The following is a 16601-nucleotide window of genomic DNA, read 5'->3' on the forward strand; positions in this document are numbered from 1 at the left end:
GTCTCTTATTTTCCTTACATCCTATCAAACAATATAACAAAATCGTATCGACTCGTATCGAGAATGAATTCATGCTTTCCTTAGACGTTAGAGAGAGAATCTTTTTATACGCGAAAAAGGTACATTAAACAGTCTAGCATGATTTACGTTACATGTATTTCAATAAAATGCAATCGACATTCGTTGGAATTATTTATATCTGAAATCGCTGTAAATGCGTCAAATTTTATAATTTACTTTATTCTTAAAATCGATCGCGAAACATATCTGTCTTTTATGTGATTTAGTGGGATCGAAAGTATTTGAAATTTATACAAGATTAACAGGTACGTTGAAAACGTTAGATAATTCATGGATAAAAATACCCACGCCGTACGTCAAATTTTTCGCTCGTTTCATTGTTCCGTGTAGAGAATTTTGTTTTAGGTCAACAGCCAGTAATCTGCCATTTTTCTTCGTGATGTTCGTTGACTTTCATTTCGTAGATTACCATTTGCCTTTCAATATGTATATATAAGTTTGGTCATTTCTCGTTCGCAAGGAATTTCGATTTGTTTCCGTGAGAGAAGAAACGTTAGACGAGAAAAACGATAACATGTACATTTGTTGACTCGAGAAAGGGGTGGAGCAATTTTGGAAAATCCTGGATTAACATCGAGTTCTTTGATTTAACCGCAAGTTCATTCGTTAAGAGTTTAAACCCTTTCCTTTCTCTGTTCTCCTGTACTGTACCTATTTAAGCTCGATATGATTTTATCTCATTACCTGTCGTCCCCGTGAAGACATTCCCTTACTTTGTCAATTATTTCGTCATCAATTATATTATTGCATCGTTTATCGAACACAAATGGTTTACTCAAGAGGAACAAAGAGGCATCTGAATATCAGGTAAAACGAAACTTCTTCGTCGTTATATATCCATAAAATAAATCAAAGAGAAATGTGCTTAGGTTAACGACGTGTCAAATAACAGCTGACATAGTAGCCAAGTTCATTTCGTTTGGATAAAACATCGTTAGCTATACGTATCGTTTGTTAACAACATTTCTCTTCAATTTTATTTTATTTTAATTGAACATGATTTAATACAAAAGTGTCAATGCTTCGCTCATCTATTCGAAATTATGAATCTTAGGCGCGTGTGATAAATAGAACAAATTATTTTCTTAAACAGAGGTTGAAAAGTAAGAAGACAACGAGAGGATCGTATTCCAGCCGGGGTTAGGTGGATCATGCACCCTACAGCTGCACGAGCTAGTCGATCGTCCATACAATCTTCGATTCCGTCCGCATCAACCCCGTCGTCCCTCGTACATCCGCAGCAACAACAAATTCTTTATGGTCCTATTGCTAATCCGACGTTGACTCTTCAAGCATGCGGAAGTGGTCTGCATCCCTCGTGTATTTATCCAGGAGCGCAACGTAACGCTGGTCTCGCTAATCCTGCTCCTTTGCATATACAAGGTGTAACTACGTTTCCCTTTAAAATTTGATTCATTTTAAATACTTAAAAAAAAAGATAACTTAAAAAAATATTACAATAATTAGTTCATCTTTAAACGAATAAAAGATGTGAGCGTTATTTACACCAGATCAACGATTACATACTTCCACCGACTGCAATCTTTTTATCGACAGCCACAGAATTCGTTTTATCACTGATCGAGTTAATAGAATCTTGCTTTTATCGATTATATTTCCTTTTCTTTTTTTTTTTTTTTTTTTAATTCCAAGAATATTTTTTTATTGGAAAAGAAAGAAAGAATTAATAATTAATAACAGATATACAAAATGAATTTTGTAGAATGAGAATGATATTATCGTTGGTGGAAAATATTAATTGTTATCAATTATCGGTATCAATGTTTATGTTAAATAATGGTTTCAGTTTTCTAAGATTCTCGTACAAACTCATCCATGAATATAGGCAAAAGCAGCAGATGGCCAGCCAAAAATAAACTCGTACGAAATCAACAGTATTGCCAACAACAACAGCAGCAGCAGCATATTCAACAACAGTTATCCTACAGCCCGAAACCTTTGGTTCTGTATGATCAAACGACGAACAATGCTCCGATACCTCCACCAACTACTTCCTTTTTAATTGCTTCCTCGACGTACACGCATGGCTCTTTCTCTGGCGATCAGTACAACAATTCCGGAATTACGTTGATACCACAGCCCTACTTTAAGCCTCCAGATGTACAAACGTTTTGTCTAATTCAAGATCGACAAAATATTCAGCAACAGGAACAACCATCGCACAGCTCCTATTATAATATCTCAGCTACAAACACTTGCAACTTGCAAGCAATTAATGGCAATTCAGCGTTTCAATTTCCTAATCTCAGTCCTTACGCAGCTACGACAAATTTCACCAACGGCCAAGTCACGGGTCCTGTTCAAACAGTACACTCTAATCAAATCTACCCTAATCATCCAGCGAGTTTAGTCTACGGTAGCCTACAAAGAGACAAACCTGCAGCCACTGCTGCCACACTTGACATTGCGCCCCTTAAAGTCGGCAAAAGCAAAATACCTACAGACGATACCTCTCGAGTTACCCCGATATCTTCTGAAAATTACGACGAATGGCCCCTTCAAACGATTACCTCTCCCTGCAACGACTTGTTCAACATAAAACCGAGTACAGAGGATGAGGCAAACCGAGAAACCAAGACGAGTTCTTCGGAAAAAGCTACATCGAACGTATGTACAAAAGCACAGGAGGAACATTATTCCGACGAATCGTCTACCAGCTTCGATTTTACGATCGAGGCTGAAAAGATGGTTTCAGCGCTTTGCAACATATCTTCGAACGATATTAATAAGGAGGAAACGAAAACCGAGAAATCCAATTCGACACCGTTGTTTAGCGGAGCTGGCGATACCGCGTCAAATAAGAATACTTGGTTCACCGAATTCTGTGCGGATTATGGGAGTGGTACGTCAATAGCTGTTCAAACGGACGGACCGTGCCTAGATAGGACACAGTATCCGGAACTGTTGCGAAAAGTCGTTTACTGGGGATGCACGGAAGCCGAAATCGTTTTAAACGATAGTTGCAAAACAAACGCCAGATGCAGTTGGTTGAAAAATCTGTCTACCGCCACTAAAACAGCAGTTACCAAATCTTCCACTTGTTTCCCAATTTTCGCCGGAGATCGTGTTTTCGTCGGCGATCTGATAAACGCTTTGTTGCGCATTAGCAACGGGTGGCTTGTTCTTGATAATTATTTGAACAAGCAGCACTATCCAAGCTTGAACGATAAATTCGACTGCGAGTTGCTGAGATGCTTTCGTTTGTGGGAAGAGAGCACACACGAGCTACTGAATCAGATCATCCACGCCTTCTTAAAGCTCGAAGAAAACAGCAATGCTTCTAATTTCGAGCAAAGACCAGAATCATTTGGAACCTCTTTTCCAGGTGACGTTTCAGTTTACACGAATCGCGACTTGTTTGATCCATCTTCAACTATGATTACATCGAAACAGAAGCCCGATAATAAAAAGAACAATCGAGATTCCAGTAACGGTGCGCAGCTATCGACCGGCAGCCTACGAAATTTCAGCCTGTACAATGCGAGCCAGGAGAAACAGTCGTCCCAAAAAGAATCGAAATTACGAAGTAAGTGGACCGTTACTGAGAACCTAACGACAATAGACAGCACGAAATCCGTGCCTGATATGTTCTTAGGGCACGCGGAACCTGCAGGTCAACCGAATAGTAGATTTCGTTCGAGAGGAAGCTCGTCCTCTGCCAAGACAGACACATCCACGCAATCGTTGAACGCAGAGTTTTTTCACCTGAGAAGCAAAATTCTTACGGAAAGCAATCAGGATCCTTCTAGACAATGGTTATTCAAGGAGAAGAAACAAGAATTCCCCGAAAATAAAGTTTCGCCGCAGGAAAATGCCGATACCGTGTTTAGACTACAGCGACAGTTAGATGAAAATTGTGAGAGCAATTATGCTCAAAAATGTTTATCGAGGGTGGAATCTTCGTTTCTGAACCCTTCCATTAGTTTAGAATCTATATACTTTCCACCCACCAACGACCACGAAAATTTTTATCCTAGTTACGCTATTTGTCCGCCCTATACGGTAGATTACGGTAGCAAAAATTCAAAGAGCTCCGAACAAAATCACAGGAATAAAACAAATATGGATTTGGTTTATGTTGGCAAATCGTCCACGAGTCAATTGGAGCTAGCGGCTGTGCCAAAGGATAAGATGACGCTGCTTAGCCAAATCGAACCGAGTATCCCGGAGAAATCATCGGAAGAGATGACTGCCAATTTGTCAGCTTGGTTCGCCAGTATGAGAAACACTGATAATAGACAAATGCCATTTATGAATCCGGCGGATGTGAATACGGAGACCGTTGTGCCACGTGGGTCGACACGCGCAGAAATATCAAAAAATACGATGGATCTCGGTAGCTGCATCAGACAGTTGCATATCGACGCAAATCGTCAGTTCCAGACGCTGCAAAATATACAGAGCGTTCAGACTACACCCTGGAACACTTATAATTTGATCAATAATCGCGTTCAAGTGCAGCAGGTACCCGAAGAATATGACAGTTCCGAAGATGTTCGAGTATACATGAAACCAGGAAGCTACAACGTGCCAAAAAAAAGACATCAAAGAAGATCAAATCGTCGTTTAGAGAGCTCCGCATCTCGAAACGCTGCCAATGGGTCCTCGAACAATCACCGCAATCATTACGTTACCAACAAAGAGAAAACGTTTTGCGCTCCAGCGTCGTCTACTCCTGTGTCTCGACCTACCGCAACTCCTATATCTAGCGATGTTAATAATTGCGCAAATACAATAAAAGTACCTTTCCCGGCGACTCCGATCGTACCACCTCCTACCTTCTCCCTTGAAAATTCACCTAGGATTTTAAAACGATCCGATACATCAAATTATACCGTTTCGGAAGATGTTACTTGGAAAGCAGCCTGCGCTTCCGCCGAGATTCTGTTAGAGGCGTTGAACGTAAAAGAGGATACGGACTTTAAGAAAACAGAGATCGATCGAGTTGACATTAGCGAAAAGTTGGAAAGTGTGAAAGAGAACGAGAACGACGATACAACGTCCCAAGCGGCGCAGAATCGTGAAAGATTAGACGAAAGCCTTTCGAAAAATTTGAAGGACAGTAACGATGGTTGCGGAGGCGTTTCGAGCTACGAAGCGTCCGAAGATGACTCGGGCTCCACGAATCATTTTTCTCTCAACACAAGTATCAACGAAGCTCTACAGTTGTCTGGTAATAAAAATGGTAATAATTATAATCGCTTAAAGTTTATTCTAAATATCGCTTCTATCGGAAAAATATTTTCATTCGAAACATTCATATATCGCTTTGGAACTAAAAACGTAAGTCGTATGTATTCTGCGTATTCTATACATTCTACGCGATTATCATATTACTATAATATTCAAGCAGAGTATCTAATTACTTTCAATGTCGAGCATTAATTCTAATTGTTTAGTGAAAATAAAATTTAATCGCTTTAATACTAGAAGGACGGAAATTTGAGAACTTTAGATTTTCATAACACGTAATTGTAAATTAACATAGACGCAACAGAGAGGGGAGAGAGAAAGAGAGAGAGTAAATCTGCTTTAAAGAATAATAATAATAATAATAATAATACAATATATTTAGAGTAAAACAAGCTTTACTATGTATCTGTTCCGTACATATAAAATATTAAAATATTTAGAAAAGTAAATGGAAACATGTGTCTGACGTCACATTAAGGCAATACTTCCGTTCTTCCAGCATTAAATATCGCAATATTTTATGCAGCTACCCGTTAACAGGTTCTAGTAAAATGAATGTAAAAACGGATTCGTGGTTAATCAAAACTTTGAACAACGCTAACATGGCAAACAAGCAGAAACGACGAAAAAACAATGCCATTCCACATAGCTCAGAATCGTCAAACAGTTCCGTAACAGAGAATGAACAGCCGGCTCCCGTTGTTTCGTTAGTGACCAACAGTACCGTAACAACTACGGTCGCAACAACTACGACGGTGAAGAATCTTCAACAGACTATTTGCTCGAGGAAAAGTTCGTGCATTTCCTTAAACAATGGCCAAACAACGTTGGGAGAGGCCGAACGTGTCATAGGGAAGGCAACTTATTCGGAGACTCTTCGACGTTGCGCATCCTTAAGTACATCCTTCTCGGAGAAGAAAGAATTCTGCAAGAAGAGCAAATTAAACATCGCCAACGTATCGACGATTTGTAACACTGTAATACCGATCCCTGGGCGCAAGTGTCAAAGAAAAGATTTCGAAAAATCATATTATCTCTTGCATAATAGATCTCGTAAATGTTCCGGGAAGAAAGCTACGAAAAATTTCGAGGTTAATGATACTCAAGTGGAGGGAACATCGAAATCTACAATCGCAACAAAACACGGGAAGAAACGGGAGAATTCTGGATGCATCGAATTTTTAGACGGGAAATTTGGTGGGAAAGCCAGTGACAGAGGTTGGTCCGTATGGTATAGCTCGAAAAGAAAACAGAGTCTAAGTCCACTTGCGCTTAGCAAATTAGAAATGATACATCAAACAGTTTGGCAAATGGAAGAAGCAGAAATTTTCAAGTGTCCATCCTCAGGAAGCAGTAATGGAAAACAATCCTCTTCTCACACGGTTAGTTTCTTTGCATATGCCCATTTCTCTAAATCGTAAATGGATAATTATATAATCTTCTTTTAGATCGAAGACTATTGTAAAGTTATTAAAAGTCCGATGTTCCTGGAAACGGTTGAATACAAACTAAAGAATCGAGTTTACCATAAAGTAGAACATGTGGTTAGAGACTTTCGTCGTATCGTTTATAATTCAAAATTATATCACAAGGTACGCAGGCTATTTTATTTATTGATTTTCTAATCTTTGCTAGATATGTAGAGAATCAAATTAATATAATTGAGCTACGATATATGGTCTGAACTAATATAGTTTTTCAATAAATAGTATTTAATATTCATCTTGGATATAATGCAGTCAATATTGCATAGGAATTTGAATAAAGTTGAATAAAGACCTATTGCAATCTTCGAATGTGTTATCGAAAACTTTTATTTCTACTACGACTATAAAGTTCCCTTAATCATCTGATCGCAGGATGATCATGATCGAGTAAAGACAATTGAAATACTGTCGAAGAAACTCGAAGAACTATTCGAGGAACATTTTGCGAGTTGGGACTTCGATAATATTAGCGGTAGTCCAAGAGAAAGTTCGCCGGTGCTGCATCGATTTAAGACGGCTGGTCAAAAACCGGTAACTGGGCGTTACGGCAACACGAAGAAATGTCCATCTTCTTCGATTACCGATAACATATAATATTGCTCATTAGAGTATATGCTTTCTGCGACATCAAACTGCGCTTGGAGAATTATCGTGTCTATCATTCATGGTGACATTTTGTTGTGCACCTATAATTCATATTACTATTAGATTAACAGATAACTGATTGCATCGAGTTTATGTAAAATTGTTAGATTCGAAATTAAGTATATCTGTAAGGATCGGTCATAATAATACGCTCTAGTCACGCATCAGTTCGTATTGTTGTCGCATTGTAAGCGTTCTACGGTTTTTCTTTCGTAATACAGCTTGCTACGTTAAAATATTTTTCGTCTATTTTCAAACAAGTGAAAGTTTAAACGCTTAGTTTTCTGATACATACCTCCGTATAAGATAATGCATCTTAAATGCGAAACAAGACGATAGTTATTGCTCTTTTTATATCATTGATATTATATATATATGAAAAAGGATAGTAATACGAATTACTTAATAACGTTGCAATGATCATAACCCACAACTTGAGAATACTCAATTATTACTAAAAGAAAAATAATTTGAGCATTTTGTCGTTCATCCAGATTGAAGCATAAAGCATTAAACGAAAATAGTGAAAACGATTGAAATATTATAAGAATAAAATAATTTTCCATTTGTAATGTGATCGATATGCGTGAAATATATTATACGAGAAAAAAAAAGAACTACTATAATATAAAATTGTACTGTCAAGCAAATAAAAAATTGATCAAATAAAATAGTTGAAAAAAAATGGAAAATCCCGCGTTATCGCGATGAAAGAAAACGCATGCGCAGTATAGCCTCTATAATCCAGTAAAGTTAATGCGCACAGACCGTAGAAATGTCAGTTCAGGTAGTATGCGCACATGGATTATAATAATGTCAAACACAGAGGGAACAGAAAGATGGCGGTCGAGCGGTAATTTTGTGATGCATGGGGTGTAGTCTACAAATAGTGTGCCTTACATTCCCAAGGGATTCGTCAAGATCATCATATCATCGTGCAATGTGACTATATACTGGAGACGACCGTCCTGTGAAGCAGACCGTGTTAAGAACGGAAGGACAACAACGGAGACGGATAGAAGAAAAGCTAAAAGGTGTGAGAGAGGAGGAGAGTAGAGAAAGAGAACGGACCCAGTTTGTACGTAACGAGAACGAGTGTAGAAGCGGTTCATTGCTCCGCTCTGACTTGTCGCCAAGATGGATTGGGAGTCGATTACGATGGCGAGTCTTCACCTGACGATGACCGAACATCAATATTATGAAGATATTTTTAGTTATTGCTGTGAAAATGCAGACAGCGACAATGTGCCGGTGATCAAAGTTGCCGAACTACTGCGCTCGGCGAATTTACCAGGGGTTGTCACGATGAAGGTAAATTATATCAACTCATTGTACATAGTTTGTCAGCTGTTGGTTTTCTGTCACACACGCGATTGCAATATTGAGATCATAACATCTCTTTAATCGTATAGAAGTGGGCGTTTAATTTGTCGAACGTGACGTGATATCGGCAAATTACAAAGGCTTGTGAAGGTTAGAATTAAGGAACTGTTACGAAGTGATTATAAGTATCCTAATTAAATGACCAACTAAACAGTTACGTACTTACATTTCCGCATAAAAAATCAGTCAGTATTTTTACAATAGTTTAATGATCAATTTTGTCACAATGGCAATACCGAATTGTTATTATTCTAAATATGTATGTGTTAAAAATTTCTAGTATAAAATTAAAAAATGAAAATTACAATGATCATCGAATGTATGAAGGTACATTTGCAAATTAATTTAAAGAATACATCAAAAGTAACTAGAAATTTCAAATTTCTCAAATTTAAACAATATTTTTAAAATACATGAAACGAACCTCATGTTAATAGTTTATTTCAAATAAAGTAGATTGATGATAATATTTAAGATATTTTATTTTGTTGATAAACAAAGTAGAATATAAAATAAAAGTATGAATTGTTTGAAAAATGTTGTCAAATGTTATTTGAGCATAAGAAACTTTTATATTACTTTCGTAAGTATGTGTTATATATATATTAATGTAATTTATTGCTTCTTGTATGATATTCATTATTTGTAAATAATGTATTATAGATATACACAACTATAGATATAAAAATATTTATGTTTAAATTAGATAAATTTAAATAAAATACTAATTATGTTTATTTGGAAAATAAATTCTTCTGATTTATAGATATTGGATATCTGTTTTGGAACTGAAGCAGCACACATTGGTACACATCTTGGAAAGAAACAATTTTATGTACTGTTGAAACTTGTAGCAGCTCATCAAGCAGGACTTAGTATCCGTAAAGATATAATTACTATGCCCTTGGATGTTATTACCTTACCAAGATTTACTTGGCCAGCATCTGGGGAAGAAGATGGTAGAAGAAGTTCAGATTCAAACAGAGCTTTAAAAGGTCATCGACATGCTCCTGAGAGTACCACAGAAAGTGAAAGTGAAGCAGAATCTCCAAGGGAAACTGGCGGTAGTACAGATTCACCTACTCCAACAAATAGTATAATACAGGAAAGAAACAATGACATAGGTGGTGAAACTATATTAGATTCTGTATCTGGAGGTTGGCAAGGATTGTTGGTATCCGAAGAGCAGAGGCAATTACTAGGAACCGAAGAAGAAAGTTCAGAACGTCATAGCAGTGATGAAGGTGAAGGAGATGGTGATGGCTCGTTTCCACCTGAAGAAGTATGGATAATTAGCGATGAACAGCGTGAATATTACGCTGCTCAATTTACACAATTGCAACTTGATCCTGAGGGGCTTTTACATGGTCCCATAGCCAGAACATTTTTTGAAAAGTCTGGACTTCCTTTAGGAGAACTTAGTCGCATTTGGCAACTCGCAGATATTACCAGAGATGGAGCGTTGAGTTTACAAGAATTTTTTGTGGCTATGCATCTTGTTGTGTTACGAAGAAATCATGTGCCTCTACCTGATGTCTTACCTCCACCCTTATTAATTCCATTGCTTAAGCAAAAGACTGGTCCACCACCTATTCCACAAACTACAGCTACTCAAAAAACTCCACCTAATACTACTGGTACTCGTGAAAGAAATAAAGAATGGACAAAATTTGTTGATTCACCAACTGGGACTAGCAGTTCTTTAACTAGCCCAGGTTTGCAATTAGTGAATTTTGATTTTCAAAAATCTGCTGTTGAAAAAGATCCTAAAATTCTACATCCGGTACCATTACGTTTAACACCTGAAGCAGCGATTCTTGCCTCTGGAGCAAATGGTAACAGTAGCAGCTGCACTACGTTGGGAGATGACGATCTCCAACGTACTGCAAGTGCATTGGTGCAACGACCTCTCATAAAAAAACCACCTCCACCTCCTGAAGAAGCTATTATAGTAACTCCAAAGAAGGAACCACCACCTCCACCACCACCCAGACCATACAGAACACATGCAAGAAGTTCTAGTCTTGATCTTAATAAATTAGGTATATGTTGCTACCAATACTCTGCGATACTTTTCATCTGTGGCTGAGAAAGCAAAGTTTTACGCTTCAAACTGTGCGCGTTCTTGTAGGGAAAAATGGTCAAAGTTTCCTTGGAGCACCTCCGCTAGTTCCACCAAGAATCTCTCCTGGAATTGTAAGTACTTTCATCTATTTTTTAATCATTTTATTACCAAACACCTAGATTAAAATTATTAATAATGAGAACTACATTTAATTAAGCTGCTTTTTATGGATCCGCACAGTAGATATTTCAGATACTTTAGATGTTAACAATGTTATGGATTCGGAAAGTTAAAATATGTAGGCAAAATTATTGTTATAAAGAAAATTTTGTCATGTATCTCTACTACAGACTTCACCTCGAAAATTGGTTGGTCAAAAAAGTGAGGGAGAAGGACAAAAAGCCTTAAATGAAAGTCAAGGTTTTGTTGCTGATTTTTCTCACTTTTCTCCAAAGAGCGAACTACCTGAAAATCCACCTCTGGAAACTCCACAATCACAGCAATTTACTGGTGTCTGTGGTGCATTTCATATTTATAGAAAACCCAGTCCAAGTGAGTTTTTCATTTTCTTTATTTTTCTTATTTGAATTTCAATGTACAGAGTATTATCATCTCTTAACTTTTTGCTTTATTTACAGAGCGAGAAGGAGATGAAGATGCTCCTAAAGATGAATTAGAAGAATCAAAGAAATTAACATTACAAGAATTACGGGAGAAAAATGCCGAACTGCGATTAGTTTGTGAAGAATTAACACGAGAATTAGCTAGCGCACTTCAGGAACGTATAAATCTTCGTGCGAAGCTTTTACTTTTAACATGATGTAATTTGTTATCATTTGTAAAAACTTCAAACTATGAATTATTAATTTTTCCTAAATTTGTTGTAAAATCGAGTAACTCATGTGTCATGCTAGTCTAGAGTATTTCCTTTTGCAAAGTTTCGTACATCCACAACAGTTAGCGTAACCAAAAAATAACATTACAGAGCAGATAATAATAAAAATTATCAAATGTTAAATATTCAACCTATTTCTATCGTTGATTACTAAAATATTAAATTTTAAATGTCCCTTTATATATTTTCCATGTTTTAATAATGTATGGTTTACTAATAGAAATATTTAAATTGCTCTTGAATAATTGTGTTAGTGAAAGGAAATGGATATTTCTTTCATTCTAGAACAGAAACGTTGAAGAAATATCAATTAAATTCTTTGTGGTTACGCTATTATTCACATTTTGTCCTCTTTCACAGATAATTCCAGTGTGCATTATAGAAGCGTGGGTACAAATATTGTAGTAACATCTGCCACTCTCTAGTATTCAAATGTTACAGCATTTTAACGTTCAAATAATTTTAAAAACTTATATTTTTTATGCATAGTACTGTACTAAATTGCTGAGAAATAGTTCTTTATATATTACAAGGTTTTTAAAGTTGAATAATCGCATCAAGCTATAGTGAAAGCTTGATGATTATTGTATACTACAAAACTATAAAAAAAACATACTATAAAAGCGAATGATAGATATTTATTGTTTACGACAACAAAATAAAACTGTATTTTCGTATTGCTGTACCATCAAATTTTTCACAGCATGGCATAACAAATTGGTATTCCTAAAGTGTAACAATGTATTTCATTTCATGATGATAATTGTACATAGCAAATAGAAATAGAACAAGGAATGAGAGAAAATGAAGTCTGCAGGAACAGAACACTCAAAGAATAAATATACTTTAAAAAGAAACGTTGATACTTTCAATTTTTATGGACTACTTTTGTTCTACTTAGATTATTCAACGTATTGTTTTCAATCGGAACAAAAAATATCAACATCATAAATCGTATGACTTAATTTGTATATAAACGTAATATTCTGCAAAATGTTTTGTTCGATATCTCATTATAAAAACTAATTTAATATAAATGAGAAATATAAAGTAACTATTCCTTGTGCCATATAATACAATACTTTAAGAATATTGTAATTAATATTGCAGCCACTTCTGATGGCCAGGACTTTTATTAAAGTTATTTAGAAATATTCCAATCAATAATTATATTAAAATATCTTTTTGTAAATGTACAGAAGTTGTACAGAAAGTATATGAGTTAACTATTATGTAAGTTAACCGGAAGTTAACTGTTGATTTATTCCATTCCTACTATTCATATAATGCTGTAAAAATGTATCAATATATAAGAAGATAAAGAAATGTTCAAAGACTAAATAAAACATTCTCTTAGTTTCATAACAATTTTTATTGATATCAATGTGTTGAATGGCAAATAATATTACAGGAAGAAATCACAAATATGTTAAAATCTTGGTTGTGAATGTTGATGAATGAACAAAATGATATAAAGTAATTGAATGTAACATACATTACTCTTACTAGATAATATTATATATGATCCAAGAATAACTTACGTTACAGTTGACTACGTAACTGTCATAAATATGCATTATACTTGCACGTGAATATATTTATGAACATATTTGAAAACCATAAACAGAAATTCGAATTAAGTAATGTGACAAACCCTAAAACCAGCTTCCTTTTGTACTTGCTTTGCCTAGATATTATTAGTTACAACTATGTAGTGTGCGAAAGAAACGGTTTACTAAAAATATTCTCAATCTTACATTTTCAATTGTTGGTTGGAAACTCTACTGGTTAAAATGTTATTTAATTTGATCTATAAAATAACGATATATAACTCATATAACATTATCATATAGAACAGTTTACGAAATGTGTTACATATAAATATTCGTAAAATTTTAATTATCTTTCGTTTGTATGTACTTAATTAAATCAACTACGCGGTTAGAATAACCATATTCATTATCATACCACGAAATTAACTTAACAAAGTTATCATTCAAAGGTATACCGGCTTTAGCATCAAAAATACTGGAGTGGTTATCACCAATAAAATCGGAAGATACTACATCATCTTCTGTATATCCCAAAATTCCCTTCAAAGGTCCTTCAGCAGCTTCCTTTATTTTAGCCTTAATAGCATCATAGGACGCAGGTTTGGCAAGTCTAACCGTTAAGTCAACGACCGATACATTATGTACCGGTACACGGAATGCCATACCAGTCAGTTTTCCATTAAGGGCTGGAATGACTTTACCAACAGCTTTAGCTGCACCAGTTGCAGCTGGAATAATATTTTGTGCTGCACCACGACCGTCACGCCATAACTGTTATGAAACAAAATAGGAAACATTAGGCATGATGAAACAAAAATCAATTATAGAGTGAAGAAATATATTATTAGAAAAAATTTGATATACCTTTCCAGAAGGTCCATCAACAGTTTTTTGAGTAGCAGTAATAGCATGTACAGTAGTCATAAGACCCTCAACGATTTCAAAATTGTCATGGATAACTTTAGCAAGAGGAGCTAAACAATTAGTAGTGCAGGAAGCATTAGAGATAACTTTATAACTTGGATTATAAGCTTCCAGGTTAACACCGACAACAAACATAGGTGCATCAGCTGACGGTGCAGAAATAATAACTTTCTTTGCACCACCTTCCAAATGAGCCTAAAAGATTAAAATAATTATTTATATATGAATACATTTCTTTCCCTCTCTCTCTTTTTAAAACAAATATACAGGTTTGTACATACAGAAGCCTTTTCTATGGTAGTAAAGACGCCAGTAGATTCTACAACATATTCAGCTCCAGCTTTTGCCCATGGAATAGCTTTTGGCTCACGCTCACTGAACACAGCAATTTTATTGCCATTGACAACTAAGCAACCATTTTCGGCTTTGACCTCTCCCTTAAATCTTCCATGAGTGGAGTCATATTTGAACATATATACCATATAGTCCAAACCAATGAAAGGATCATTAATGGCTACGACCTATTAAAATTATTATAATGAAAAAAATTGGAAGTACAAAAGCATATGAAATTAACAAATTATTTACCTGGGCACCACGATCAAGAGAGGCCCTAAGCACAAGACGGCCAATGCGACCGAATCCGTTAATTCCGATTTTGCTCATGTCGTCGTCTTCTTCTGTGCAACTGGAAAATGTGCGGTTTAACTTTTGATAACATATTTTTGACTCGGCATATACCAATTTGCTTTTATAAAATAATTTTTGTGTGATCGATATAAGTGAAGTTAATCTCAATATTAACGGCATAACCTCAAATAGGCGTAATATATTTTTTCGATTTATAATGACTTTATATTCAGGATGTTATTTGGTATAATTAAATTTAAAGCATAACATTATTTTTTTAATTAGATTACAAATATAAACATATTGAAATATAAATAAATAATTTATACAGTAAAATACACATATATGCATATTCTGATTTATTGTAAATTCAATTGTGTTTTGTTGTAAATATTACTATTCTAACGAAAACATGAATAATTTAATGTATAAACATAGATATATCAAATAAAGTTGGATATTTCTAATATTCTTGCATTGATATTAAAAATAATTTCTGTAGTATGCATTATTAAATTAAATAATTTATTACAAACAGAAATAACATTATAATTCAGATATTTGTCTTATAAAACAAGGTTTAATACTAAAGGTCACTCAAGGTCAATAAGATCTCTCAACGCCAGTTTGTACTTAAAGACGAACGTGATCTTTTTCACATATTCATGCTTCAACTTTTACGATGATATATGTAGTAAATACACATAGTTTATATTCAATATTATGTGTAATAATATTGAAACATTACAAAAGAAATGTATGTAGCGAAATGTATATTAATATGTAGAATGAACCGTATTACTATCTTATTCGATTTAAAAATTCGTTACTGTAATTTATATTTAAAATAAAACTTTTAATAATTGTCTGAATTTTAAAATATAGCTTCTAGATTCTTTCAAAACATATAAAAATACTGATATAACGGTAACAAAATTTATTGTTGTAAGAGATTGTGTTACATCAAATTAACAGCACATATGTACGCATAAAAGTAGATTTTTTCATAAAATCAAAATCTTTTACTAATAATTTCATATTTAATAAAGTTCGTGAATTCTGAATTTCGTTTTTAAATAATTAATGTTGTGCAATGTCGAAATCGAACAAATTCGTAGTAAGTAAAAAAGTTGGGTTACGTGAGTAGGAATGAAATACATAGCATATATGTAACAAATATAATAAAACCAACGCTAATAAAAATTGAAATAATGTGATTCGATAAAAAGATAAATTCGGGCATATTAGAAAGTTATCAGTACACGTTTTCGCAAAGATTTTGGGACAGATTTTGTATCTACTATTGCAAAAATTATTATAGAAAGATACTTAGTTTGAATGACGTCATATCAACCGGTGTGAATAAAACGTACATATATATGTAGTAAGAACATGCTATGTAATTCTAGATATAAGCAAAATTCTGAATTTTATTATTGTTTTATTAGCATCAATTGAAAGACTGTAGTTTATTGTATATAAATATGATGTAGTGGAAAAATTAAATTGTAGGAAAACATACGATAAATTAAGAGTAAGTTATAAGCTAGTAGTACTTACGTGAAAGAACAATCTGAACGCTACGCTTACCGCAAAAGCAGTGTCATTTGAAGGGCAGGCAACGTTAATATAACCGGTACCAGTTTTAGGCGTATGCGCTGTAACCGTTTCTTATTTTCGCATATCATCGGCTATTCTCGGATCACGTGAGTACACGTTCCTAT

General features: G+C 34.8%; 3 protein-coding genes across 4 annotated transcripts; 2 read left to right on the forward strand and 1 right to left on the reverse strand.

Moving 5' to 3' along the window:
- The first annotated feature begins 125 nt into the window (after positions 1-125).
- LOC132908947 (uncharacterized) lies at positions 126-7810 on the forward strand. The gene is made up of 5 exons (XM_060963412.1): positions 126-1464; positions 1928-5287; positions 5836-6677; positions 6744-6887; positions 7155-7810. Exons 1-5 carry the CDS (start codon positions 1233-1235, stop codon positions 7374-7376), a joined length of 4800 nt encoding a protein of 1599 aa, XP_060819395.1. The 5' UTR covers positions 126-1232; the 3' UTR covers positions 7377-7810.
- A 376-nt stretch (positions 7811-8186) lies between these two features.
- On the forward strand, positions 8187-13551 carry LOC132908942 (ralBP1-associated Eps domain-containing protein 1). 2 transcript variants are annotated; one of them, XM_060963407.1, is made up of 5 exons: positions 8187-8738; positions 9577-10852; positions 10942-11006; positions 11331-11427; positions 11514-13551. In XM_060963407.1, exons 1-5 carry the CDS (start codon positions 8565-8567, stop codon positions 11693-11695), a joined length of 1794 nt encoding a protein of 597 aa, XP_060819390.1. In that variant the 5' UTR covers positions 8187-8564; the 3' UTR covers positions 11696-13551. The 2 variants fall into 2 exon arrangements, with proteins under 2 accessions (XP_060819390.1, XP_060819389.1); XM_060963406.1 differs by having other exon boundaries at positions 8188-8738; positions 11226-11427.
- On the reverse strand, positions 13119-16485 carry LOC132908945 (glyceraldehyde-3-phosphate dehydrogenase 2). Its single transcript, XM_060963410.1, has 5 exons — positions 16438-16485; positions 14836-14935; positions 14529-14768; positions 14188-14442; positions 13119-14094 (listed from the first exon to the last, which is right to left on the reverse strand). The coding sequence occupies exons 2-5, from the start codon at positions 14911-14913 to the stop codon at positions 13666-13668; spliced, it is 1002 nt and encodes a 333-aa protein (XP_060819393.1). The 5' UTR covers positions 14914-14935; positions 16438-16485; the 3' UTR covers positions 13119-13665.
- Between the last annotated feature and the right edge of the window lie 116 nt (positions 16486-16601).

Source organism: Bombus pascuorum, chromosome 7, assembly GCF_905332965.1.
Source record: "Bombus pascuorum chromosome 7, iyBomPasc1.1, whole genome shotgun sequence".
Lineage (NCBI taxonomy): Eukaryota > Metazoa > Arthropoda > Insecta > Hymenoptera > Apidae > Bombus > Bombus pascuorum.